This window comes from Phyllobates terribilis, unplaced genomic scaffold (genome assembly GCF_046119375.1).
Source record: "Phyllobates terribilis strain yellow unplaced genomic scaffold, ASM4611937v1 Scaffold_2__4_contigs__length_985480577, whole genome shotgun sequence".
Taxonomy (NCBI): Eukaryota; Metazoa; Chordata; class Amphibia; order Anura; family Dendrobatidae; genus Phyllobates; species Phyllobates terribilis.
Genome location: NW_027362762.1, coordinates 437,662,978 through 437,690,541, shown reverse-complemented (window position 1 = coordinate 437,690,541; position 27,564 = coordinate 437,662,978). Strand labels below are relative to the sequence as shown.

The window sequence follows — 27,564 nt, the reverse complement described above, 5'->3', positions numbered from 1 at the left end:
GGGGGCATGTTAAGCAGGTGCTCCATATATTAAGGAATAACAAACTTTATGCCAAACTAGAAAAATGTGTTTTTGCTGTTCAGGAGGTGCAGTTTTTGGGGTACTTGTTTTCATCTTCAGGTTTTTGGATGGATCCGGATAAGATCCGTGCAGTCCTTGACTGGGAATGTCCCGAGAACCTGAAGGCCCTACAACGTTTTCTGGGCTTTACTAATTTTTACAGGGAATTCATTTCATAGTGAAACCCCTTAGTGACATGACTAAGAAGGGGTCTGATTTTTCCAACTGGTCGGAGGCTTCCCTCCAGGCTTTTTCTTCCCTAAAGAATCATTTTGCCACTGCACCTATTCTCAGTCAACCCGATGTTTCTCAACCCTTTATTGTGGAGGTCGATGCTTCGGATGTCGGGTTGGGGCTGTGTTGTCTCAGGGTTCGTCCCCTTGTAAATGGTGTCCATGCGCCTTCTTTTCTAAAAAATTGTCTTCGGCTGAGAGAAATTATGACATGGGTAATAGTGCACTTTTGGCGATCAAGTTGGCATTCGAGGAATGGCGACACTGGTTGGAGGGGGCTGTCCATCCTATTACTGACCATAAGAACCTGTCATATCTCCAGTCAGCTAAACGTCTCAACCCTAGGCAAGCCAGATGGTCCCTGTTTTTTACTAGGTTCAATTTTGTTGTCTCTTTTCGCCCAGGGGTCAAAAACATCAAGGCTGATGCTTTGTCCCAGAGCTTCCCTGGTGGTACAGACCATGAGAACTATGCCCCGATATTACAGAAAGGGGTAGTCATTTTGGCTTTTTTTCTTAAACTACAGGGTGAGGTGCTGGAGGCTCAGGGGGACACCCGTGCCTCCTGCCCTTCAGGAAAGTTATTTGTACCACCTGATCTGCGCCGTAAAGTAATCAAGGAAAATCATAACTCTGTGCTTGCTGGGCATCCAGGTGGTAAGGCAACCACGGACATCCTCTCTCGTCGTTTTTGGGGGCCGGGGCTGCATTGGGATATAATTGAACAAGTAGCTGCTTGTAGTATATGCGCGTGTTCTAAGGTTTCGCACACCCATCCGTCTGGTACTCTTCTTCCGCTACCTATCCTTAGCAGGCCATGGACACACTTGTCCATGGATTTTATTACTGACCTACCGGTTTCTGCAGGCAAAACGGTGGTTTTGGTAGTAGTAGATCGGTTCAGTAAAATGGTTCACATCGTTGCTTTACCTGCACTTTCCAATGCTAAGACACTTGCTCAGGTGTTTATAAATGAGATTGTGAAGCTTCATGGGGTTTCCTCTGATGTGGTGTCTGATCGGGGGACCCAGTTTGTTTCCAAGTTCTGGAAGGCATTCTGTTCTCGACTGGGGGTGCAGCTGTCCTTTTCCTCTGCCTTCCACCCTCAGTCGAATGACCCACTCGGTCTGACCAATCAGAACTTGGAAACATACCTCAGGTGTTTGGTCTCTGAAAATCAGGAGGATTGGGCATCCTACTTACCGCGGGCAGAGTTTGCCATCAATAATCATCGTCAAGAATCCACTGACAGGTCACAGTTTTTCGGTGCATACGATTATCATCCACAGTTTGGTACTTTCAGTGGGGGAGGAGCTTAATGTGTTCCTGATGAGGAACGGTTTGCTTCGTTACTCTCCTTGGTGTGGCAGGGTGTTCTGTGTAATTTGAAGACCATGGGTGACAGGTATAAACGTATGTCTACAAAACTCTTGCCAGGTCCAGACCTGAATGTGAATGACTTTGTGTGGTTGTCTACCAAGAATATAAGATTGAAAGTTCCTTCTTGGAAGTTGGGACCTAGGTTTATTGGTCCCTACAAAATGAACGCCGTCATTAACCCAGCAGCGTTTCGTCTTGAACTTCCTCGGGCCCTTAAGGTTCACAATGTGTTCCACGTCCTTACTCAAAAGGTACGTAGAACCTCTTGAGCCCTCACTTTAAGTAGCTTTTCTCATGATTGCATACACCTGGCTATGAAGTTCAAAGCTCAATGAGGTTACAAAACCAAAAAAAGTGCTTTAGTAAGTCAGTAAAAAGTAGGTAGGAGTATTTAAAACAAGAAAATGATAAGGGTGCCCATACTTATGCACCTGTCAAATTTTGTTTGAATGCAGATTGCACATTTTCTGTTAGTACAATAAACCTCATTTCAAGGCAGAAACATTACTGTGTCCAACAGTTATTACATATATCAAACTGAAATAGCTGTTGCAAAAACACCAATTTTTGTAAAACATTAAGCTTAAGATTAATAGGGGTGCCCAAACTTTTTCATATAACTGTATGTGGTCTGCCACAGTGTTGTGGTATTTCTCCCCTGTATGTGGTATTATTCGGTCACTATGAGGTCTGGTCATGGTGTTGCGGTATTTCATGTTTATTCGGCCTGTGGCTGCCGAGGCCAGAGATTAGGTGCAGCATAAAATTTAAATGACAGATGGACAGGAGGTCTCCTTTCCAATTTGATCAGGGTTCCTTTAGTACCAATTTAGAAAACTTAGAAAACCCATTTAATACTACACACTATGATAGAAGTGACTGATAGAGACTGGAAAAACGTTGACTGGACAGGAGGCAATGAGATTATAAATGAAGGTACAGGTGGGGTAAGAAGGGGAAAGCACTTTTAGTTACCATTACTTGCTTTTTGTGGTTGAGGAAAGTGTGTGTGAACATGATCGTGACTTTATATGGGTGTGGTTTCCTAACAAACAGGGAACCTGTTAAAAAAATTGAACCCCAACCAGGACATGCTCCACTGAAAAGTGGAAACATTATACCAGCTCAGCTGTCAGTTCTTACATGCCTATAAAGGAAGAACATAGGAACATCATAATTCAGAGATACTCCCAATGCATATGGTAAGTGTGACCTAGGAACAGGCTTTGACATCACTGCTGTAGTGGACAAATAATCAGTGATGAGTGGTTGATATTATAATGCAGAAAGTATAGGTTGTAGCTGCTGCTGGAGGGTATGACATATTTATGAGGAGTTTTATGAGATAATCCTTTAAAAAAAATGAAATAAAATTCAAACAAAAGAGAGATTAAGTTAGTTTATTAAAAATAAACAAAAAACACACAAACACTATTCACAGTCCCCCACAGAAAAGGGAAACCTTGAAGCTGCAACAAGTTATAGCAAGAAACATTCTCCAGACAGATTCATTCAATTCCCTCTTGTTTATCCTTAATGGCAACCTGCAAAAATAGACATGACAAAGTATGAGTAATGTCATAAAAGAATTAACAACATATGAAACTGGTTCATGCAGTAGGCAGAGTAGCCCTGTATGAATAAAACCTGCTTAAAAGGGGTTTTCCACTACTTGGACAACCCCTTCTTGATCAAAATGTTTTGCCCCGATAAAATAAAACAGCCTATACTCCCCTTCCGTGCTGGCGCCATTCCCGCGGTGTCAGCACTCGCGGTCCCGGGGCTCCCGTGCTGTTGTGACATGTGACGCCCAATCAGCGCTGGCGTCATAAGCGCCAACGTCACAACCACCACATAGGAGCTCCAGGGAGAGCGAATGTGACACAGCGGGAACGGAGCCAACATGGGAGGAGAGCATAAGCTTTATTATTTTATGGGGGCCATAGACCGCAATGGTGACGGCAGAGCGAACGTGCGCTCCGCCGTGCATTTTTTTTTTTTTTTTTTGGGAGTGTACGCTCATAGGAGCCTATGACTGAGTGTCCGCCTCCTATGGGCACACACTCCCGAAAAAAGTGCACAGCAGAGCGCACGTTCGCTCTGCCGTCACCATTGCGGTCAATAATAATAATTTTTATTTATATAGCGCCAACATATTCCGCAGTACTTTACAAATAAGCGGGGACATGTACAGACAATAAATTCAATACAAGGTGAGACAGTTTAAACAGTTACATCAGGAGTGAGGTCCCTGCTCGCAAGCTTACAAGGAAAAGGGGGGACACAATAGGTGAAAAGTGCTTGTTCTTTCAGGTCTGGCAATTATAGTAAATAGGGATTTTCATATATAGCTGCATGATCAGGTCATCAACCCATATGTTTAAGTGCAATAATCAAGTATCGAGTGCAGTTATCGTGTGCATGGAGGGTGCAGAGACAGATAAACAGTAGGGAGCAGATTCTGAATAGTAATTATGGCCCTGTCAGAGCATACGTCCAGACCCCGTTTTGCGGGGAATTTTAGAACGCATGCCCCGACGAGGACACAGAACGCAGTGTGAAAGCACCTTAAGAGATCACAACCTGTTACAGTGATCCCTCATTTTATACAGCCGCCAGTGACCCCAGGAAGCTAAATACAGGAACTTTATGTTAACACCCCTTTTTGTCAATCACAACCTGTCATCTCCCCCTCCTGTACAGCTTCTAGTGATCCATTGGTACATATATAAAAAAAAGTTTTTGTTTTCTTTCCCCACATAGACACCACACATATGCCCTGATTACTAAAGGGGGTGGTTGACTAAAGGCCCCGTCACACTTAGCGACGCTGCAACGATCCCGACAAAGATACGACCTGTCAGGGATCGTTGCTGCGTCGCTATGTGGTCGCTGGTGAGCTGTCAAACAGGCAGGCTCACCAACGATCAGGGGAGCAGCGACATCGTGGAAAGAATCTTTCCACGATGTCCTGCTCCTGGTTACCAGCCTGCTGAAGCAGGAGCAGGCTGGTAACCATGATAAACATCGGGTTACTAGGGACACAAGCGCACCTAGTAACCCGTTGTTTATCATGGTTACCACTCTGCTACGGTGAGCGGGAGGTTACCGCTCACTTTAGCAGGCTCGTAACCATGATAAACAGCGGGTTACTAAGTGCGCGTGTGCCCCTAGTAACCCGATGTTTATCATGGTTACCAGCCTGATCGCTGCTCCCGCTGGTCAGACACAGCGATGTGTGCTGACCAGCGGGAGGGCAACGACCAAAAAATGGTCCAGGACACTTTGCAGCGATCAGCGACCTCACAGCAGGGGCCTGATCGCTGCAAAGTGTCACACATAGCGACATCGCTGGTGAGGTCGCTGTTGCGTCACCAAAACCGTGACACAGCAGCGATCTCGCCATGTGAGACGGGGGCTTTACATTGATGGGAGATTTTTTCCCACTGAACAGATAAGATGAACAGTCACACATCTAATTACTACCTATACCTAATCAGGACATTTTTAGATTTGTGGATCAATGCTTACTGGCATCTTGATCAAGATTTTTGCATTTTTCAGCTATGGTAAAAATGTATAAGTAGACACAGATCTAAAGGGCTTGTTCACGCACAACATTAAAACGCTGCACTTTGCGATACCAGCAAAATGAATGAGATTTTTGAAATCTTATGCTACTTATCTTTTCTTTGCGGATTTAAATCAAAGCATTAATTCAAATCTGCAGCATATTAATTCTTTTAGTGTTATTGAAGTGTTATTTGCCTATTCAAATTTATAGGAAAACATGCAGGTAAAAATGCATCAAAGCACATATATTGCCGCAAAAAAATATTCTAGCAGATTAGTACTTACTCTAAATCTTTCTTCCAACAGAGACAACTCACTAATCAAGTCTGTAATAGCGTTAGTAAATGCCTCCTGAGGACTGTATTCAGGTGTTGTCTGGACTCTTATAATAATTTTATGTTCCAGCGGATGTGGTACTTTGTATCCAGCAAAGAGAACCTGGGGATCTTTCAACAGTTGCCTGCAAAATAGACAGAACAGAGCACACACAATTCAGGGTGATATTGTATGAAGCAAATGTCTTAAAAGTTTTTCTTGTAGATAGTATATCTTCGAGTTAATATAAAATCCATCTTAGAAAAACTGATTTCTATCAGTGGTGCTCCTCATGTGCCATCACTGATATACCAGAATGCACCACTCCCCTGCCTTTTTCCTTAATGGGGAAACGGTGTGCTCCTGATGACTAAGGGTATGTGCACATGATCAATAATCGCTGAGGATTGGACGCAGAGCACTTGCACTGCGTGCAATCCGCAGGGCCAAATGTTACAGCATAGTGGATTTCAAGAAATCCCATGCCCACTATGCGTCTCTGTGCTCCTGCGGACAGCAGCATGTCAATTTCTCTTGCAGAGACGCAAGATATTATATCAGTGCAATGTATAGGATGCGGTGAATCTGCATGGTTCAATGAACACATGTGGATTCACCTGCGTGCAGAACTTTGGGACGCAGCATAAAGTATACTGCATTCAAAGCGCTGCACATACCGAAAGTGTGCACATACCCGAACAGTATGAGCCGGCAGCATGGCTGAGCCCTAGCTCAAACTGCAATCTCAATGCTGCAAGCAGACGGAGCTTTTCCTCTGCAGCATTGGAGAAGCGCAGAGACACAGGGGCTGGCCATTAACCTTTGCAATGATAAGTAAAATATAGAATTCAAAAGCCCTCCATTCTTGAATAGACACCATTTTGTTTAATAAGAGGTAAGTTTCAAACTTGCTTGGTTTTCCTTTGCAAATTTAATAAGATGAGACAACCCCTTAAAACACTGAATCATAGCAGTGGACACCCAAAATGACCATAGGCCTAACTCACCTGATGTAGGCCACAGGAGTGTCCTTTCAGCAGCTGACCGTGTAACATACATCAGAATACCGTGCTTTATATTGCACACAAAGGCATTGACTGCGCTTTTCTATGTAGAGGTAAGCCATGCGCAGTACATGCCTACAGTGGCATACATCGGAGACTTTCATTGGACATATTGGAGAATCCCCCCAATGTATACCTCCGATATAAGATTGGAATGCAACGGCCTTAAATGTACAAGTAGCTTTCATTAGATTTTTTTGTGTAGCAGCATGAATTAAGACTTACGATTTAATTATATTTCCAATTGTATGGTCCTCCTTGTTGATGGTAAACAGACAGGCATTAGGCACTTTTGTGTCCTTAGTAATTGTTATCCTACAGAAAAAATAAACAGCATTACAATTTGTCATTTTATCACATATATAAAAACATAATAAAATTGTTATATTATAAGTTATGGAAGGGTTGAGATATCACATATAAAAGCCTTGACTTGTTGGAATATCACATTAAAGCTTGACATTTATTAGCCCGGAATGAGTAATCATTAATGTGCACGGATGAGATGGCAAAGAAGAGCATTTTTATGTTCATTATTTAATAAGTGCCAGCTTCATTGTTCATTAATTGGAAATAGCAATAGAAACTGTACACATCCATGCTAGGTTTATATGGCTTTTTACTTACTTCATGAGGAACCCTTACATTTACCGTTGGCAATATAACGTACATCGTATGTCCAGTAGCCAAAATCTGGCAGTTCTTCTCACAAATGAGTTTGCATATCAACTCTATTCATAATATAAAAAGGTACATGTACACAATGTGGAGTCTTTCCGCAGCAAAATCCACATGTTACAAACTCAGATTTTGTAGAGAATTTTACCCTATACACTGCAAAGGGTTAAGTCCACGATGAATTCTGCAAATGCTGTCAATTTTAAAATCCTCACTGTAGGTCAATTTACATACAGAAAATGTATGCAGCATGTAGATGATATTTTTAAAATTGCATACATGTCAGATCTTATCTTTGATGTGAGATTAGGAGCTAATCTTGACGCATTTTCACAGCCAGCATCTACTTCTAGTACAGTGGCTCCCTCTCCCATCAATCCCCCTCTGTGTCTGAGGTCAATAATGCAGACACTGACAGCAGGCTCGATGACCTCATCATTTGGCGCCCGTTGTGCGGGTGCTCAGAGAAGCGGGGGAACGAGGAGAAGAGGTGAGTATTGTATTTATTATTTATCGGTCGACCATGACAGCACCACGAGAGAGGGAATCCGCCCACCAAGGACAGGAAGCCTACAGGCTTAAAAGGGGGCGGCCCTCCCTCTCGCCTCAGTTTGGTTTCCTGTCCTTGATGGAGGAAGCCGGTCGCAGGCGTAAAACATGGATGGTGACGGCTGTGATCCTGCGCCCCTGTCTGGGGACTGCAGCTCCAGCGTTGGCGGATGCTCGTGCGCCCCTATATGGGAGAGGCACAGCATCCTGAGGCACTGGGAGTTCTTTTTTTTTTTTTTGTTTGCAGTGGGGCTGCACCCCTGTCTGTGGTGGCATCCCCTTTTCTGCCTCAACCAGGTGCGCCTCCCGTGGGAGTGTAGGCCCTGGCTGAGCCCCAAAAGTGCGGTGGGGTCTGCATTCCAAGTGGGGGTGACAGCCCACCATCACCCTCCGTAAGTATGGGGAGGGGGGGGGGTGAGGGCCAAGGTGATTGGGTCCCCTCGCCCTGCCCTGGGTGAATGCAGCGCGGTACATCGCGAAAGCGCGGCTTACCTGTGGAAGCGCTGACAGCATGCGTCCTCGCGCGAAGCTCATGCGGCGCGTACTTCCGGGTTTCGGTAAGTTGCGGCCCGATGACGTCACCGCGACTCGGCGATCATGTGCAAAAGAGCGCGAAATTAAAAAAAAAATAAAAATAAAAAAATGGAGGCGCTGCTAGAGGGGAGGAGCCAGTACCTATTTAACCTATCAGGTAACATGGCTCAGTGCTTCCCAAACCTTCATTCTTTCATTATGGAGTCTGAAGGTGTCCAGTTGCAGCAGCAGCAGGTTGAGCAGCCGCCATCTTCACCATCTCAGCAGCTGTCTGGGGAGCCCCAAAAAACGCATCGCGCACGTGGTCCTGGTAGCCGGTCCTCAGGAAAACGGAGCTCGGGGTCTAGGTCTGGTCACCATACCTCTGGTAGAACGGACGAATCTGCAGCCTCTAGGAAAGGTTCCCCGGCGGAGAAGGGTCCTTCCTCCAATCCGGTACCAGCTGTTTTTTCTTCCTGAGCCACCTGGGTAAGTGATCTTCGAGTAAGTTCACTTAGTAATATGGTATCCCTTCTCCCCTTCCATATTTTATCAGGGGAAGAAATGTACCGCCAAGGCAAAGCATATATAGTGTGCGCTATGCAAGTCTCTTCTTCCTGACGGATACCCTAAAAAGCTATGTCAGTTGTGCATAAACCAGACACTGGCAGAAGAGGGTCCTGCTCTAGCTTCTGGTTTAAAAACCTTCGTTAAAACAGAGATTCACAAGGTCCTCTCCAAGAGAGTTAAAGAGAAAATGAACTCTGACTGTGAGATCCCCTTAGTCTTGGATGACCCCTATCCTCTCCCTATGAGTCGGATTCAGATAGTGCAGACTTTTCCTCTGCTTCCTCCTCTGATAGTGGTGTGGGACAAAATTGCTTCCCCCTTGATGAAGTGGACAGATTGATTAAAATGGTTCGGTCCACCATGGGCATCACAGAGGCCAGGCAGGAGAAGTCAGTCCAGGACGTTATGTTCGGGGGGCTGGGTCAAAGGAAGAGAAGGAGTTTTCCGTTGAACGAAAAAATCCAGGGCTTAATCCTTCGCGAATGGAAAAAAACGGAAAGGAAGGGCGCTCTACCTCCATTCTTCAAAAGGAAGTACCCCTTTGAGGAATCAGCCTCTTCCTCCTGGGAAAAAGCCCCCAAGATTGATGTGGCCATTTCCAAAGCCTCTAAGAGTTCCTCCCTTCCGTTTGATGATATGGGAGCTCTTAAAGACCCCCTGGATAGAAAGGCTGATTCTTTCCTTAGAGGGACCTGGGAGACTTCGGCGGGAGCCCTAAAACCCGTGGTGGCAGCTACTTGTACCGCCAGGTCCCTAATGATCTGGCTGGACCAGCTGGAAGCCCATCTAAAAAACAATACCCCCAGGAAGGAAATCTTGGCGGACATGTCTCTTCTTCAGGGGGCGGCAGCCTTTCTGGCGGACGCATCAGCAGATTCCGTCAGATTAGCAGCAAGGTCAGCCGCCATGTCTAACTCGGCCCGGAAAGCCTTGTGGCTAAAATGTAGGCCGGGGGACATTCATGCGAGGACAAGACTCTGCGCTATCCCTTGTGAAGGGGGACATCTCTTTGGGTCGGTTCTGGATGAGCTACTGGATAGAGCAAGTGACACAAAAAGGGGCTTTCCTAACCTATCTGCCCCCACGTACAAACGTCCTTTTCAGAAAAGAAGGTTTCTACGTAATAAGCGCCAGAAGGGTCAGGATAAATGGGAAGACCGTAGACTGAAAGGTAAAGGGCTCCTGTTCGGATCCTCTTCTGCTAGCCAAGGCCCCCGAAAACCGAGCCAATGACTTGCGGCCCAGGTAGGGGGGAGGTTATTGGGCTTCTTACCTGCCTGGACAAATATCTCTTCTAATAATTGGATCCTTGTTCTGGTAGGTTCCGGCCTGAGACTCGACTTTCAGCGAGTCCCTCGTGGGAGGTTCGTCCTGACCCCAAACCGGTCCTCAACATGGGAGCAGATGGCCCTACAAGTGGAGGTCCTGAATCTGGTCCATAAGGCCGTCTTAGTGGAGGTCCCGATAGCAGAGAAGGGACTGGGGTTCTACTCACCGTTGTTTTTGGTCACTAAACCTGACGGATCCTTTAGGTGTATTGTTAACCTTAAGGCCCTGAATAAATTTTTGTTAATTCCCACCTTTAAAATGGAGTCCATTAAGTCTACTATAAAACTATTGTTCTCAGGCTGTCGCATGGTAGTATTGGATCTAAAGGACGCATATTACCATATACCTATACACAGAAGCTTCCAAAAATACCTTAGAGTGGCCTTGGTCATAGGGGATGAAATCAGACATTTCCAATTTGCGGCCTTGCCATTCGGTCTTGCTATAGCCCCTAGAATATTTACGAAGGTGATAGCAGAGGTGATGGCTCACGTACGGGAACATAATGTGTTAATTATCCCTTACTTATATGATTTTTTGATCATTGGAGACTCAGCCTCTCAATGTCTCTCCCATCTTAAATTGGTCTCCTCTATTCTGGAAGGCCTGGGCTGGATCCTAAATCTGGAGAAATCCAGGGTAGTCCCTTCGAGAGTACAGCAGTTCCTAGGTATCATGCTAGACCCAGACCTCCAGATGTGCTTCCTTCCAGAAGCCAAAAAACAGAAGGTCAAAAGGCTGGTGGAAGGAGCTCTTGCGAACCCGGTCATGTCCCTTAGGGCTGCAATGTCCTTACTTGGTACCCTGATATCTTGTCTGCCGGGGGTAATGTGGGCACAATACCACTCCAGAGTTTTACAGTGGGACGTCCTACAGAATGAGGTCTCGTTACATGGGCACTTGGAGAGACTGATGTTCCTATGTCCCCGGTCCATTGACTCTCTACAGTGGTGGGTGAATTTAGAAAACTTATCTCGAGGAGTTCCCTGGGTGGTCAGAATATCTGAAATAATTACAACTGACGCAAGTCTACATGGATGGGGAGCTCACTTGGGGGATATGATTGCCCAGGGGTTCTGGTCGGACGCTGAGAGAGCTCTTTCCTCTAATACTAGGGAACTACTGGCAGTTGATAGGGCTGTTAATCATTTCTTACCATTCCTTCACAATAAGAACATAAGGATCCTGTCCGATAATAATATAGCAGTAGCTTATATTAACCATCAGACTGGTACTAGTGCTGGATCGCTAATGAGAGTGGCGGATCATCTCTTTCAGATCTCGGAACACCATCTCCTCTCTTTAACAGCCCTCCACATCAAAGGGAAAGAAAATTCAAAGGCAGATTTCTTAAGCCGTCATTTTTTAAGGCAAGGCGAATGGGAACTAAAACAGGACATTTTTTCCCTATTAGTCCGGAAATGGGGTCTTCCGGTGGTGGATCTCTTCGCCACAAAGCAAAACCGGAAGACAAAGGTTTTTTGCTCCCTAGATCCGAGAGAAAGGCCCCTGACAGTAGACGCTCTCCAAATCCCTTGGAACTTCAGTCTGGCCTATGCCTTCCCACCGTTAAACCTTCTGCCTATGGTGCTAAGAAAGATCAGAGAGGACAAGGCAAGGGTCCTCTTGATCGCTCCCTTTTGGCCCAAAAGACCCTGGTTCTCATGCCTGAGGAACATGTCCATCTCGGACCCTTGGGTCCTGCCCGAAGTTCCGGATCTGCTCAGCCAGGGTCCAGTGCTCCATCCGCGAGCTCAGGGCCTCCACTTGACTGCGTGGAATTTGAGAGGTCCCTGCTAGAACTAAAAGGTTTTTCCCACAGTCTAGTATCTACTTTATTACGTAGTAGAAAGCCTGTCACTACCAAAATTTCTGCAAAAGTTTGGAACAAGTTTTTATCTTTTTCTAAATCTTCAGTGAATAAGGGAGCGCCAATTGGGAAGATTTTAGAGTTCCTACAAAGGGGCTTCGAGCTGGGGTTAGCAACGAGCACCTTGAAGGTCCAAGTGTCGGCACTAGGTGCCCTCTATAACTGTGTCCTCGCAGAAAACTATTGAATTTCCCGCTTTATAAAAGCAGTAGGTAGGTCCATGCCGGTTACAAAAACTAATGTCGTTCCATGGGACCTAAACCTGGTTCTGAAAGCGTTAGCTGGGGCACCCTTTGAACCAATAGATTCTGTATCCCTGAGATCTATTACCCTCAAAACAGCGCTTCTTGTAGCCCTAACATCTGCTAGGAGGATTGGTGATATTCAGGCTCTGTCCTCTGGCCCTCCCTTCACCCAGGTTCTGGACGACAGAATAATTCTTAGAGCAGATCCAGCATACTTGCCTAAGGTAGCTTCCCGGTTTCATAGACTTCAGGAAGTAATATTACCCTCTTTTTGTCCGAACCCTAGTAATCAGAAGCAGATTTCCATGCTTTAGATGTGAGAAGGTGTGTGGTTAGGTACCTTGCTGTCACTCAGCCCTTTAGGAGAGATAGTTCCCTGTTTATCTCCTATCAGGGGGTTAGGAAGGGGCTTAAGGTCTCTAGATCCACCATAGCTAGATGGATTAGGGAGGCCAATACGCTAGCCTATGTATCCAGCGGAGAGAAAGCACCGCGTGGCCTGAAAGCTCACTCTACCCGGGCGGTGGCAACCTCATGGGCAGAGAGGTCTGGCGTCTCGATGGAGGACATATGTAAGGCAGCTACCTGGTCTTCTCCCTCTACCTTCTATAAGCACTATAGACTAGATCAGGGTGCTTCGTCTGACCTCACATTTGGGAGAAGGGTGCTCCAAGCGGTGGTCCCTCCCGCTTGGAATCTTCATCTCTGCAATTCTCTCGTGGTGCTGTCATGGTCGACCGATAAAGAGATTAGTTACTTACCGGTAACGAGATTTCTCGGAGACCATGACAGCACCCTTATATTCCCTCCCTTCACCCCTTTTTGGGAGCACTTCTTATCTGTTTTCATTCTTTATTCTCACACATTGGTGTTGTAAGAAAATGTATATACTGTTTGTTTCATGATTATGTTGCTATGTCTACTAACCGGGCGGTCCTCTCAATGCTCTGTAATCCAAACTGAGGTGAGAGGGAGGGCCGCCCCCTTTTAAGCCTGTAGGTTTCCTGTCCTTGGTGGGCGGATTCCCTCTCTCGTGGTGCTGTCATGGGCTCAAAGGAAATCCCGTTACCGGTAAGTAACTAATCTCTTTTTTCTTAATGGGGAGTGCATTATACTATATAGAGGACTATGGGGTGTATTATACTATATGAAGGCTATTTAGGGGGCCATCATTCAGTGTGGGAGACATCAGTTTGGGGGCTAGCAAGGGGTCATTATACTGTGTGGGGGGGGTACTATACAGTGAGGGGGCATTATACTATGTACAGTGAAGGAAAAATTTATTTGATCCCTTGCTGTTTTTTGTTTGCCCACTGACAAAGACATGAATAGTCTATAATTTTAAGGGTAGGTTAATTTTAACATTGATAAATTGAATATCCAAAATAATATCAAAATCACATTGTATAAATTAGATACATTTATTTGCATTTTGCAGTGAGAAATAAGTATTTGATCCCTCTGGCAAACAATACTTAATACTTGGTGGCAAAACCCTTGTTGGCAAGCACAGCAGTCAGATGTTTTTTGTAGTTGATGATGAGGGTTGAGCGCATGTCAGGAGGAATTTTAGTCCACTCCTCTTTGCAGATCATCTCTAAATCATTCAGAGTTTGAGGCTGTCGCTTGGAAACTCTGAGCTTCAACTCCCTCCATAAGTTTTCTATGGGATTAAGGTCTGGAGACTGGCTAGGACACTCCATGACCTTACTGTGCTTCTTTTTGAGCCACTCCTTTGTTGCCTTGGCCGTAAGTTTTGGGTCAATGTCTTGCTAGAAGACCCAACCACGACCCATTTTTAATGTCCTGGTGGAGGGAAGGAGGTTGTCACTCAGGATTTTACAGTATATGGCTCTATCCATTCTCCTATTGAAGCAGTGAAGCAGTCCTGTGCCCTTAGCAGAGAAACACCCCCAAAACATAATATTTCCACCTCCATGCTTGACGGGTGTTATTTGGGTCATAGGCAGCATTTCTCTTCCTCCAAACACGGCGAGTTGAGTTAATGCCAAATAGCTCAATTTTTGTCTCATCTGACCACAGCACCTTCTCCCAATAACTCACAGAATCATCCAGGTGTTCATTAGCAAGTTTCAGACGGGCCTGCACATGAGCCTTCTTGAGCAGGGGGACCTTGCGGGCACTGCAGGATTTTAAACCTTTAAGGTGTAATGTGTTACCAATGGTTTTCTCGGTGACTGTGGTCCCAGCGGCCTTGAGATTATTAACAAGTTCCCCACGTGTAGTTTTAGGCTGATCTCTCACCTTCCTCATGATCAAAGATACCACACGAGGTGAGATTTTGCATGGTGCCCCAGATCGATGTCGATTGACAGTCATTTTGTACTTCTTCCATTTTCTTACTATAGCACCAACAGTTGTCTCCTTCTCACCCAGCGTCTTACTTATGGTTTTGTAGCCCATTCCAGCTTTGTGCAGGTCTATGATCTTGTCCCTGACATCCTTAGAAAGCTCTTTGCTCTTGCCCATGTTGTAGAGGTTAGAGTCTGACTGATTAATTGAGTCTGTGGACAGGAGTCTCTTATACAGGTGACTATGTAAGACAGTTGTCTTTAATGCAGGTAACGAGTAGATTAGGATCGTCTAACTGGTCTGTAGGAGCCAGAACTCATAATGGTTTGTAGGGGATCAAATACTTAGTTCTCACTGCAAAATGCAAATAAATGTATCTAATTTATACAATGTGATTTTCTTGATATTATTTTGGATATTTAATCTCTCAATGTTAAAATTAACCTACCCTTAAAATTATAGACTGTTCATGTCTTTGTCAGTGGGAAAACTTACAAAAACAGCAAGGGATCAAATAATTATTTCCATCACTGTATAAGAGAGCATCATACTGTGTAGAGGGGAGCTGTACAGAGGGGAGACTAGGGACATTATTAAATGTTAAGTGGGCACTTATTGGTATTGGGGAACTCAGGTTATTGTGAATGTCAAAGGAGCACACAGAGGGCATTATTACTTTCTAGGGGGCAAAACGTGGGCATTGTTTTCTAGGGCAATCATATATTCTAAAGGTTTGTTTTACCATCTAGAAGGTGCACAGTAGGTGCTGTAATAAAGACACATACGGCGGCAGCGCCTCAACATTGGTGTATCAGCAGGATGAGGAGTTTGTGCAGATTGGGGATAGACGTGGATGGTGCTGGAGTCAAATAGGTCTTTGTTGTAATCTCTGTAGCTGAGTTGTGGCTGGAGAAGTCGTCATGTCGGTCTGGGCCAGATAGCGAATTTAATCAGAAAACACATCACCTGATCTCTTATATGTTCTGCAGGACTGGCATTTATTAATATATGGTCAGCATATGGCGGTAATATCAGTGCTGGTCTTTGTATGGAGACTTTTTTTAGTAACACAACGGTCACCTGCTGAGGTTCTCCTATACCCACTATTAGGGTGCGCCACCATAGCTGTAACCAAAACCGAACCAAAACCCCTAGCTAAGCCTCTGGAACCGAGTCCTTACAACTACTGCTCGGCCAGCAATAAAATGATGTCAATGGAAATAAAAGTTCTGAAGGGGAGGAAATTAACTGGCCCAGTCTTGGAAGGGTTAAAAGGGTGGGAACTTTGCGTTACTCAAGTTTTTTCCCCCAAAAATCAACGGTACAGATTTCCCTCAGAGGTGAGTGACTACTTGGAGCCTGTAGGGATCAGAATCAGTTAGCACACGACACCGCTCACTTTACGGTAACTCACTTTTTTTCGCCCTCGAACAGTAGGAACGACTCAAAGGCGGGCGGTGCGTTCATATTGATGCCAAGCACTTATCTCCCTCCTCACTAGCGGCGTCCACAGCACAGCTCAGCTCACTGCTTCACGTAGTACGTCACCGGAGCGCCGTGACGTCACATCCTGTTTTACAAAAGCGTCTCCTGCGACTTGTCTGAGGCAGCCATCTTTTTGAAGCCCTTCATATTACAGCTCAATGAAAAGACTCCAGTCACACAGCCTGACACTGTGTGGTGCTGGAGGTTATTTACCAGGTAAAAGCATCGCATGCTGTCAGAGTCAGTGTAAAATTGATTCTAAGGTAATCAAGGATGAATAGATTCCTGATACCGGCTGGGAGGTGTAAGCTGCCGGATTGTAACCAGCGCAGTTTTATTATCAAGGTTGCCCTTTTAAAAAATGGTCTCCAAGGTGCTTCCGTTTTCCTGCACGGCAGGTCACGTGTGCTAAGGCTGCGGCGCTCAGTAGTGTTGCCTTGCGTCTGATTGGCTGCTGGCTTGGGGGGTTCTGAGTGTGAGAGCGCTGCGCTAGGGACTTCTGTGCTGGCAATAGCGCGGCACTTCCAAGACTGCGTCACACCATGTCGTGCCAGGTGGAGGCAGCGAGTGACGGTGCGGAGGACGCGGGGAGGCTGGACGGCTCTGAGCAGGTAATGGCAGGTGGACTTGTGTGCCTGCTGTCCCCGGGCTGCGGGCACACGAGGAAGAGCTCGGGGTATGCACACACCTGTCGTCCTCATACACTTCTCATCGTGCTGACTACATGTGGTAGGATCTGTGACAGCAGGGGGTCCCCAGCCGGGACTCTGCACTGCCCCACAGAGTAGCAGGTGGGAGTTCTCACATTTATTAATGTAAATAATTACATTTATTCTCACCAATAATCCCCAAAGTATGGCGTCCCCCTGCAAGGCTCGGGGTACTGTGCCCGGGACCCCCTGCAAGGCGCGGGGTACTGTGCCCGGGCCCCCCTGCAAGGCGTGGGGTACTGTGCCCGGGCCCCCCTGCAAGGCTCGGGGTACTGTGCCCGGGACCCCCTGCAAGGCGCGGGGTACTGTGCCCGGGCCCCCCTGCAAGGCGTGGGGTACTGTGCCCGGGCCCCCCTGCAAGGCGCGGGGTACTGTGCCTGGGCCCCCCTGTAAGGCGTGGGGTACTGTGCCTGGGCCCCCCTGTAAGGCGTGGGGTAATGTGGCCGGGTCCCCCTGTAAGGTGCGGGGTACTGTGCCCGGGCCCCCCTGCAAGGCGTGGGGTACTGTGCCCGGGCCCCCCTGCAAGGCGCGGGGTACTGTGCCCGGGCCCCCCTGCAAGGCGCGGGGTACTGTGCCTGGGCCCCCCTGTAAGGCGTGGGGTAATGTGGCCGGGTCCCCCTGTAAGGTGCGGGGCAATGTTCTACCCAAGCCACAGTGGTCTCGTCACTATGGGGCTGCAGGAACTGTAAGAAAAATGTGTCGCCTCTTAAAGGGGATGTCCACTACTGTATTATATTTTACAAATGGGCCCATGGTGGTCTTAAGGAAGACCTACATACTGCCTTCCCCCCCCCCCTTCCCATATGAAGAGCTAGGAGACTGGCTGGGGCAGTCACATTCCTGTGAAGCTGTAAGGCCTCGTTCACACATCTGTGTTTAAACTCGTACATGAAGAAATTGTACTGGTGTCATCAGTGTGTGGTCCTTCCGTGTGTCCGTTTTTCCCACCAGTGTGTCCTCGGTGTTTTTCACGTCCTTTATAATGTTACACACGGACGGCACACAGATGCCATCTGTGTGCTGTATGTGTCTTTCACAGACCCATAGACTTGTATTGGATATGTGAACAGTCCCATAGACTATAATGGGTACTTATTGTATCCGTAAAAAAAAAATGGATGCAACACAGACGTGTGAATGAGGCCTAAGAGACTATCTCTAGCTCCTTTTTTCTGGCTCTTACGGAACCTGATCGCTAATTGGTTACGGCAGTCACATGACATCCTATGCCGGAAAATAAGGCTAGTGGAGTCATAGGCATGTGGTGTGAAGGAATCAGTAGGGTATGTGTTTTGATTGGCTACAGCAGTCACATGAGATTCTGTGCCAGGAGTGGAAAAGACGACTGGTGGGATCTCTTGCCAAATATGCCGCTGTCACTTCCTTGGCCAGTGATTGGCTTCTCTGGTCACATTTGAATATAATTTTATCATGCCAGAAACAAAAATGCTGATGGAGTCCAATAGATTAATGGAGGCGGGGGGGGTTGTACAGGTGCATAATAGTTGTCTTTTCGTTTGAGAAGGTTTCCTGCAGCAAGTTTCACTTCTTTATACTCGTACACAAGTGATAAGTGGTCTGAACCCGCTGATTATCTAATGTGTCCACTGTCAGATCATGTTGGAGTCCAGTTGCCTGACCTTTTTGTTTGGCAGGGTAATAAGCGGCTGCCAGATGATTCAGTGACTGGATCTCTCATTGAGAAGACAGAAGCAGCCGGCCGAGCCGAGAGTTCCTGTATATGGCACAGTCAGGGAAGAAGTGTCAGCTGAGCTGTCTAATGGTTATGGCCAGGGTAACTCTTTTGCTACCCTTTTAAGCACACTGCTCAGGGTGTTAAGTGGATGTGAGCAGACATTGGCCTACACCGTTACATGATGTGATAGTGTTGTGGACATCGTTTCATCAGATTTAATGCAGGAAGAGAATGGACCTGGTGAGCTAATCATAATGGAAACCGCGATATTTTCTGTTTTAAGCACATACAATCTTAGCCATAGAGTGCTATTCCTGCCTTGTGTACGTTTGGCTTATCTGGTAGATATGCCCTGGTATATGTGTTAAGAAGAACCCTTAAAAGTGGATTTCAAGTTTGAAATATTGATGTCCATCAGTATTAGATTGTGGGGTTCTGACTCCCAGCACCCCTCAGTGATCTGTTTGGTTGTGTAAGCTCTACAGCCATTTCATTGGTTACATCGTGCCATCTAGGGCCGATGCAGAGTGGGACATCACGTCGATACCCTGCCTGTCACTACTGAGTAGACAACGGGTATGTGGACAATGTAAGTATTGAAGAGGCTGCACCTCACAGTAGGCCATTGATGCTCTAAGCCTGGAAAACACCTTTGTAGGAGTATGCTCATGTAGATACTTCCTTATTTAAAGCAGAAATCAGCCCCAGATTCAGCTGTTCCTACCAGGGTAAGTAGCATTTGACCAGACATGTCCCACTGCCCTGGAGCTATACTACTGCATGGCAACTATTTAAAGGAATGACTTACCATGTAATACATGACTTTGCTTAAACATGGGACTCCATGTATCTTCTTACAGAGTCCATATGTTTATGGAATAATCCTAAAATTGCTCCTTTCACAAGTGAATGTGTTCTTGTAAGTTCACCGATGATGAAAACTATTCAGGTTCCTTTCTCTTGATGACTCAGTCAGTCAGCATAGGATATAGGAGCAGTGTGAAGCTATAATGCACCCTCCTGAAAAACATCAGAAATGTGTTTTCATCATTTGCACGACTCGTTAAAGGGTTGATTGTGACTTGTAGGATTGTTGCTTCCAATAGTTGGTGCTAAACAGTTCAAGTCCTCTTTTTCTCTAAAGAGGCAATTTGCATACACCTCTACTTTGAGATTTTCGGTCCAGTGGGCGGGCCTATCAGTGACTGACAGCTGTCCTTGTATAAGTGTGCATACAGAGATAGCTGTCAGTCACTAATAGGGCCGCCCACTGGAGTGAAAATCTCAAAGTGCAGAGGTGTAAATAATGAAAACCCAGGTTATACTGAATATTTTATCCCAAAACTATACCTCAATCTGCTCAGCTCTCCCTGCTCTATAACATGTTGTCTATAGATTGGACGGCATTTTCATGGTGACAGGTTCCCTTTAAAGGGGTTGGCCACTTTCTCTTTATTTTAACAAATGTGTTGGTGACGTGATGATCTATCACTTACTAATATAGGTATTAGAGGTTCTCCTGCAGCTTTCCTCACTAAGTAGAATGCCCCTGTCCTCAAATGTCTGCTGATGGAGAAGCATGTGACCAGACCTGTCCATGGCCTCCTCTGTTTGAAAAGCACTGCACAAGGGGAACCTGTATTTCTATTGGAGGAGGCTAATGGGTTCGTCTGGGCACATGCTCCTCCACCAGAAGCCATTTTGTAAACAGGGGAGCTGTACAGCCTGTGAGGATGGCTGTACTAACCAGTATAGGAGGAGAACCTGTCATACTGATATATAAGTGCCACAAAATCATGTCCCCAATATATCTGTTAAAATAAAGCTAAAGAGGCCAACCCCTTTAAGAACTATTACTGTTAAGAAACACATGGAAACACTATTAATTTTTGGGACACATTACAAGCACTGTGTTATTGGAACAATTATTAAATAACTCTTCTAAGTGCTATGGGAGCATTCTGGTTCCCAAAATTATTTTGGATGACCTAGTGTGGAATTTTCTGTGGGGGCACTGTTCTAGTTACTATAGGGGCATTATCATCCAATTATTCCTGGGTGGCACGAAGACTGTGAGGCAATATCTGCTTTCCATCAGTACTGTTAGAGGCTGTGTGTGTGTGGCTCTATATGTATGGGAATGTTTTGGGGATGAATATCACCTCTGTATTATTGGGTTTGGCTGTCCTGGGTAGCAGAGTAGACACAGTATCTGAGGCAGCAGAGGGATGATGCCAATAGAGTAGTATTTTCCAAACCCCGTTCTCACGGCCCCCAACACATCATGTTTTTAGGATTTCCTCAGATGAGAAAACCTGTTGCAATTTCTGATGCACTGATGATAATTTCATCACCTGTGTAATAAGGAAATCCTGAAAACATGATTTGTTTTAGGCCATGAGGACTGGAGTTTGGGAAACACTGTATTAGACCAACAGAATGAGGAGAATTGGAGAGATAATAAAAATAAGTGATTAATATGAGATGTCTGGACATCAAACAGCAAAAATAAGTTATGGCTGGAAGAAGTATTTATGATGGTCTGGGCCAAACAGAGAAGATGAAAAAGATAGTATACAGACTGCGAAGCTCTCACTGGCTGTAATTTCTGCATATTTTGCCTTTGACAGATCAGTTCCGCATTCTTCTGTATGGTTGGTAGTGTTGACTTTCATTTTAAAAATTATATTCACCAAGGAAAAGTGTCTTGTTGTTCTCCCATGGTCTTGTCAAAACTCATTTGATCTCTAGATCGTACCGAGTGAAAACACTAAGGGACCGATTCCTCAAGACTGGTGTTTTTCACTCCGGTCTTGACAAGGGGGTGGAGTACTAGGTTCCTGATTCATTAAGCGGAGCTAATGGTCAGGAAACAAATTTTTCCCTGTTGCTCCTTAGCTGTTGGCAGAAGAAGAAATGATTATACACTAGTGGCACCATCAAGACCATTACTAGAATTTTAGTAGAAAGCTTAAAACCATATAGTTGGCGTTTATCTCTATGGTAATTTTAATATACTTGGTCACATTTTATAGGAGTGTTCTCTTTTTTTTTTTTATATTTTGTATGGTTCAATATCACTTGGTTGTTGATTTTTGCTCCATGGCATGGCACTGGTTATATCATGATATCTGTTGTGAAAACCCAGCCTCAGCTCGGCAAATTGTTCAGCGCAGTTATCACAGTCTCTTGTCAGTGCCAGTGTATATTTTATCATCACTGAATTTTTATGGATCAGAAACTGCTTGTAAAAGCTTTAGCATTTCTAGTCCATAAAACACCCTATATAAATATGTGCAGATGCTTAACCTATTCTTATGACACATAAGAGATGCTGTAAGGATGCTCACTCATGTACCCAAATATACCAACAAACCTTGTTGGTGTAACTGCTCTAAAAAGCCTTCACAACGTACACACAAATATTCACGGGTAACTTCATTTTGACTAATATACATCTTGGGGCTCTTTCACACGTCAGTGTCTCCTGTACTTGTGGTGACTGTTTTCACACGTACTGGAAACACGTACACACACACAGACCCATTTAAATCTATGGGGCTGTGTGACCCACACATAGACATGTCTGTTTTTTTGTCCGGCAGCATGGACCTCAATAAAATCCCGCACACGGATGACAGTGTGACATCCCTTTGCCGTCCGTGTGACACGTACCAGAATAGAAATGACAGCTGTTTAGGTCTTAGATGTGCAAAGAAAGAGAATAGAAGGCTAGAAAGATGTCTATGAGAAGCATAATTAGTGCAGTGCGTGTAGTTTACTGTACATGTATTTAGGTAGAAAATAAAAATTAAAAAAATGGGGAGGAGCCCCTTTTATTTTTAATGGCCAGCAAAGGGAAAGCAGGGAAGGGCGCAATAATAACCATGGAGCTTCCCAGACTATTAATATCAGCTCACAACTGTCTGCTTGGCCTTTACTGGTTAATAAAAGGGGGGGGGGGACCCTAAAAAAAAATGACGTGGAGATCCCCCTATTTTTAATGACCAGCAAGGACAGCCCTGGTGTGAAAGAGGCCTTAGTCACATACTAGTAGTTTATCTGCAGTATTTAAGAGGCTACTAAACAATGTATGGGGCTGCGGTGTTCTGCTCCGTTCACTGTTTACTTCCAATCTCTGCTGGAGATGGTTGGTGGCTGTACTGGGCGTCCCATCACCACTGATCCAATATTGATGACCTATCCAAAGGATAGGTCTTCAATGCCCTAGTAGTGGACAACCCCTTTTAAAGGGGTAGTCCAATGAAGACAGTTCCTGTTCATATATTAGGGCATATGGATATCTTATGTGCCAGATCGACAGCTGCTCTGCACTAGCAACCCATATTCTGATGTAATACAAGAATGACTAGAGTCCACGATTGACCAATTATCTGAACGACTGCCATGTAAATGCTTAGCTAGTTGAGATAGGGTACTGTAGCAATCCGTTGATTGTTTTCATGGTAATGATTTTGAGTAGATGGACCTGCAAAGAAAGTACTGGTAGATTTAATTGTCGTAATGGGGTTATAGCTTTACTCACAAAGAATTGTTCGGCTCACCTGATGAAAAAAGCTTTGAACTCTCAAGATGTGCACGGACATTGAATCCCAGTTGGAAGGAATCTTGTTCAGCATGCAATCTCCAAATTTTTCAAGTAAAAAAAAAAGAGCTGTTCTGCACTACCTGGCAGCAAGCACTTTAAGGAGCTTTTCTTCCCTTGCTTAGGAGCTGTTCTGCTGTACCTGGCAGTGGCCGCTACACAATGAAGCTGCACTGTGCAGCCCTGTTCAATGTGTTTTCATCCCGGCCGCCGTAGAGTTGATCGGTGGGGCTACTAGGTGTCTGACCCCAACTGATCGGATATTGTTGACCTGTCCAAAAGATAGGTCATCAGTATTTGGCGATCAGATAATACGTTTCCACTTTTTAAGTGTTTTTTTAATTAGTGTTAAAGCTCTGTAATTTGTACAGGATTGTGTGAGACACTGTAAAGCACTACATGTAAATGGGAGTCTTTTGAAATGGAGACTATATTGGCTTATTTTCACTTACTGTCTTAGGCACCTCATCTTCAGAGGTGCCCACAGGAAATAACAACTAACATCCAGTCTCTGATATTCTAGTGTGCTACAGTTCTCTGGTTATTTAAAAAAATTAAAAAAAAATTCCCCCTGCAATAGAACATATACAAATTGCCTTATTTTATCTTGGTAATGGCAAAATGTGTCTTCACTGGATATACATTTTACCATTTTGAGAATGACTGATCACTCCTAGAGGAGAAAGAAGCAGATTTTTCTGATAAGATATATTACAAAGTTTCCTATTCTCATGTGCATTATTGTTGTTTTTTTTTTTGTTTTGTTTTTTAAAAAACGACTGTTATCACTTTCTTTGTGTTCACAGTAGCCATAGTTCCAGTTGTATTTTGTCCTGAAAGCTGAATCATATACTAGGGTCAGGAAAATCTTTGTATTCATTACTTTGGTTGCCCTTCTAATCTCTATAGTACATTTTATATCCTAATTATTCCTTCTTTTTTCCCCACAAAATTTCGTTAAACATGCTCCATGTTTTCTATGATCCTGAAGATTACACTGAATGGAGTGATGACCGATGTAAAGTCCTACACTAGATTACTTTAGATAATCCTAATTTGTTGCGCCATCTGGCTCTCGAGATTACCGTATGTAGAATTTACTGCTCTCTCCGCTCTGTTCTTACTTCAAGGACAAAACTATTCGATCATAACCCAATTGTCAGTATCTCTTTACCTACATCCATGCCATCATTACTGTGTGCACACTAGAATAGATGTGCCTGCTGACTGTACAATAGGTGGCAATATCACAGGTTACTCTTGGTAGGGTGGTATCATCACGACTGCAGAGATGGGACCACCGCTTTGGGATGTTGTGCTTGTGACAATAGACTGTCAGTGCACCTGGTATTGTAAGATAGTTTGAGGGATTTTTGGTGACTGATCTGTGTTTTTTAAAATGTTATATAAAGTTCTTACAGCTATTGCCTCTGTGGGTTTATTTAAAAAATACAACATGGATGACCTTTCATTCCTGAGACAAATCCTTCATTGCATTCCCTGAAAGTTCTGCAGGGCTGTTAGGTGACTATCAAAAAATCCCTAAAAACCTTTACTATGAGGCATGACATTCATAAGAGAGATAGGCAAACCACATTGATTACTTAAAATCCCAATTGGCAGTGATGATCTTGTTAATAGTGATAATTGTCAGCAATATAGTTCAGTAAACCTACAGCTCAGTATAAGAAAGTTTGTAGATACCACTCACGCCATCCAATATATGTATATTGGTCAGCCTGGTTCCTGAGCAATCCACTCCACTACGCACTGACGAAGCTTGTGAGGTATCAAGCAGCTTTGTTCAAAGTGATGATAATGGTTTTTCAATCCAACAAAGCGAATTAAAAGCAAAAATACTTAATTGTGACTTATGTGACATCCTATGAGTAAGGGTGCGTTCTGCACCTGAAACGTGTCAGATTCTCCTGAGGTTTCCATTTTATTATCATGTTTTAAAAAAATATTTCCCAATAAAATTTTCTATTTTTTTAACATTTTCCTGGTTGGATGTCCCGGTTTAACCCCTCCTTTCTACCCTCAGTAGGGTTAGGCTATGTTCACACATTGCGCAAAGTTTCCACTGTAGATTTGCTGACAAATCCTCAGACAGAATTCACATGTGTTACTTGCGAACTTTCTTGTGGATTTGGCTGTGGGTTTTTCCCTGATCCATTTACTAAGCAGTGAATAGTATTTTTTTCACAGCATGTGACTGAGATTTTGAAAAACTTATTTACTTGTATTGTACTATAAAATGCTGTGGATTTGTAGTGCGGAGTTTTCACTGCAAATCCGTGACATGTGAACTTGGCCTTATAAAGATTTATTGTCATGTCTTGAGAAACACAGTGGCTATAGGCTATTTAGGCAATACTATACACATATTGTTTGGTCCATATTATATACACGTGTATATACTGTTTGGGCCATATTATAAATACATATACTGTTTGGGCCATATTATGTACACGTGTAGTATATACTGTTTGGGCCGTATTATGTACACATACAGTGCCTTGAGTATAGTATTCATACCCCATGAACTTTCCACATTTTTTCACTTTGCACCCACAAACTTGAATGGATTTTATATGATCTACCAAAACAAAGTAGTAAGTGTTTGTGGAATGTAAAGGAAATGATACATGGTTTTCTAAATGTTTTAAAAATATATATCTGAAAATTGTAATGTGCCTTTCTATTCAACCTCCTGTATATTCTGATACCCCTAAATAAAATCCTGAGTTACCAATTGCCTCCAGAAGTCACATAATTAGTGAATTGAGTCCAATTGTGTAATTTAATCTCCGTATAACTACAGCTGTTCTGTGAAGGCCTCAGAGGTTTGTTTGAGAACATTAGGGATCAAACCGAATCATGAAAACCTAAGAACACACCAGACAGGTCAGGGATAAAGTTGTGGAGAAGAGTAAAGCAGGGAAAGGTTATAAAGAAAAATAAACCAAAGTCTGAACATCTCATGGGGGACATCATCCAAAAATGGAAGGAGTATGACACAACTGCAAACCTACCGAGAAATGACCGTCGACCTAAACTGATATCTAAAGCAAGCAGAGCATTAATTAGAGAAGCAGCAAAGATGCCAATGTCACTGCAGAAATCCACAGCTCAGTTGGAAGAATCTGTTCACAGGACAACTATTAAGCCACAATCGCACATTCAAGCCAAAATCAGGCGTGGAACAATCAGAGGAAAAGTATAATAGGAGCACATCACCACTTCTGTATTTTTCATTCACACCTGGTTTGGGCTTACAAATACTGATGAAAAATACTGAACGTGTGAACTTAATCGTATACTTTACCAATCTGGCCTGTATGGAAGAGTGGCAAGAAGCAAGCCATAAGAAGTGCCGTTTGTAGTTTGCAAAAAGCCATGTAGGGGACACAGCTAGCATGTAGAAGGTGCCCTGGTCAGATGAGACCAAAGTAGAACTTTTTTGGCTAAATACTAAATGCTATGTGTGACGGAAAACTAACACTGCCCATCACCCTGAAAATACCATCCCCACTTTCAAACATGGTGGTGGCATATCATGCTGTGGGGATGCTTTCCTTCAGTAGGAACAGGGAAGCTGATCAGAGTTGATGGGAAGATTGATGGAGCTAAATACAGGGCAAAACTGGAGGAAAACCTGTTAGAGGCTGCAAAAGACTTGAGACTGGGGTGTAGGTTCACCTTCTAGCAAAACCACTCTAATTATCCTATCAGAGCTACAATGGAAAGATTTATATGAAAGCATATTCATGTGTTTGAATGGCCTAGTCAAAGTCCCGACCTAGATCCCATTGAGAATCTGTGGCAAGACTTGACAATTGCTGTTCACAAACTCCTCCATCCAATCTCACTGAGCTGGAGCTAGTTTGCAAAGAAAAATGGGCAAAAATGTCAGCCTCTGGATGTGCAAAGCTGGTAGAGACATATCCCAAAAGACTTGCAGCAGTAATTTCAGTGAAAGGGGGTCCTGCAAAACGTATTGACTCAAACCCCATGAAAATAACAAAATGAGCATGTACCCCAGTACATGTAAATAACATGGCGTACTTACCTTGTCGCGGTGGCATGCTTTTTTTTTTAAATTGTTTTAAGTTAGTACCCTATATTATTTACATGTACAATTTACTTAACATGGGGATATGCTCATTTCATTCTTTTCTTGTTTTCGTCTGTGGTTTTGTCTGTGAAATGGCCACAGTGTGAACGCGCTCTTACACACTGCGCGTTTCCCAAAGTATTGACTTGGGGGCTGAATATAAATGCACATCACAATTTTTAGATTTATATTTTTAAAATATTTAGAAAACCATGAATCATTTCCTTTACACTTCACAAACACTTGTTACTTTGTGTTG

General features: G+C 44.3%; 2 protein-coding genes across 2 annotated transcripts in view; one reads left to right on the top strand and one right to left on the bottom strand.

Moving 5' to 3' along the window:
* Positions 1-3,057: 3,057 nt before the first annotated feature.
* LOC141214164 (DNA-directed RNA polymerase II subunit RPB11-a) lies at positions 3,058-16,530 on the bottom strand. The gene is made up of 4 exons (XM_073665398.1): positions 16,106-16,530; positions 6,850-6,939; positions 5,531-5,705; positions 3,058-3,216 (listed from the first exon to the last, which is right to left on the bottom strand). Exons 1-4 carry the CDS (start codon positions 16,156-16,158, stop codon positions 3,181-3,183), a joined length of 354 nt encoding a protein of 117 aa, XP_073521499.1. The 5' UTR covers positions 16,159-16,530; the 3' UTR covers positions 3,058-3,180.
* Positions 16,531-16,574: 44 nt separating this feature from the next.
* The window catches only part of TXLNG (taxilin gamma), a 51,191-nt gene continuing 40,201 nt past the window's right edge, over positions 16,575-27,564 (top strand). Inside the window, exon 1 of the mRNA XM_073665397.1 lies at positions 16,575-16,787. Coding sequence (XP_073521498.1) covers positions 16,719-16,787 — 69 coding nt within the window. The 5' untranslated portion in view covers positions 16,575-16,718. The remainder of the gene's footprint in view (positions 16,788-27,564) is intronic.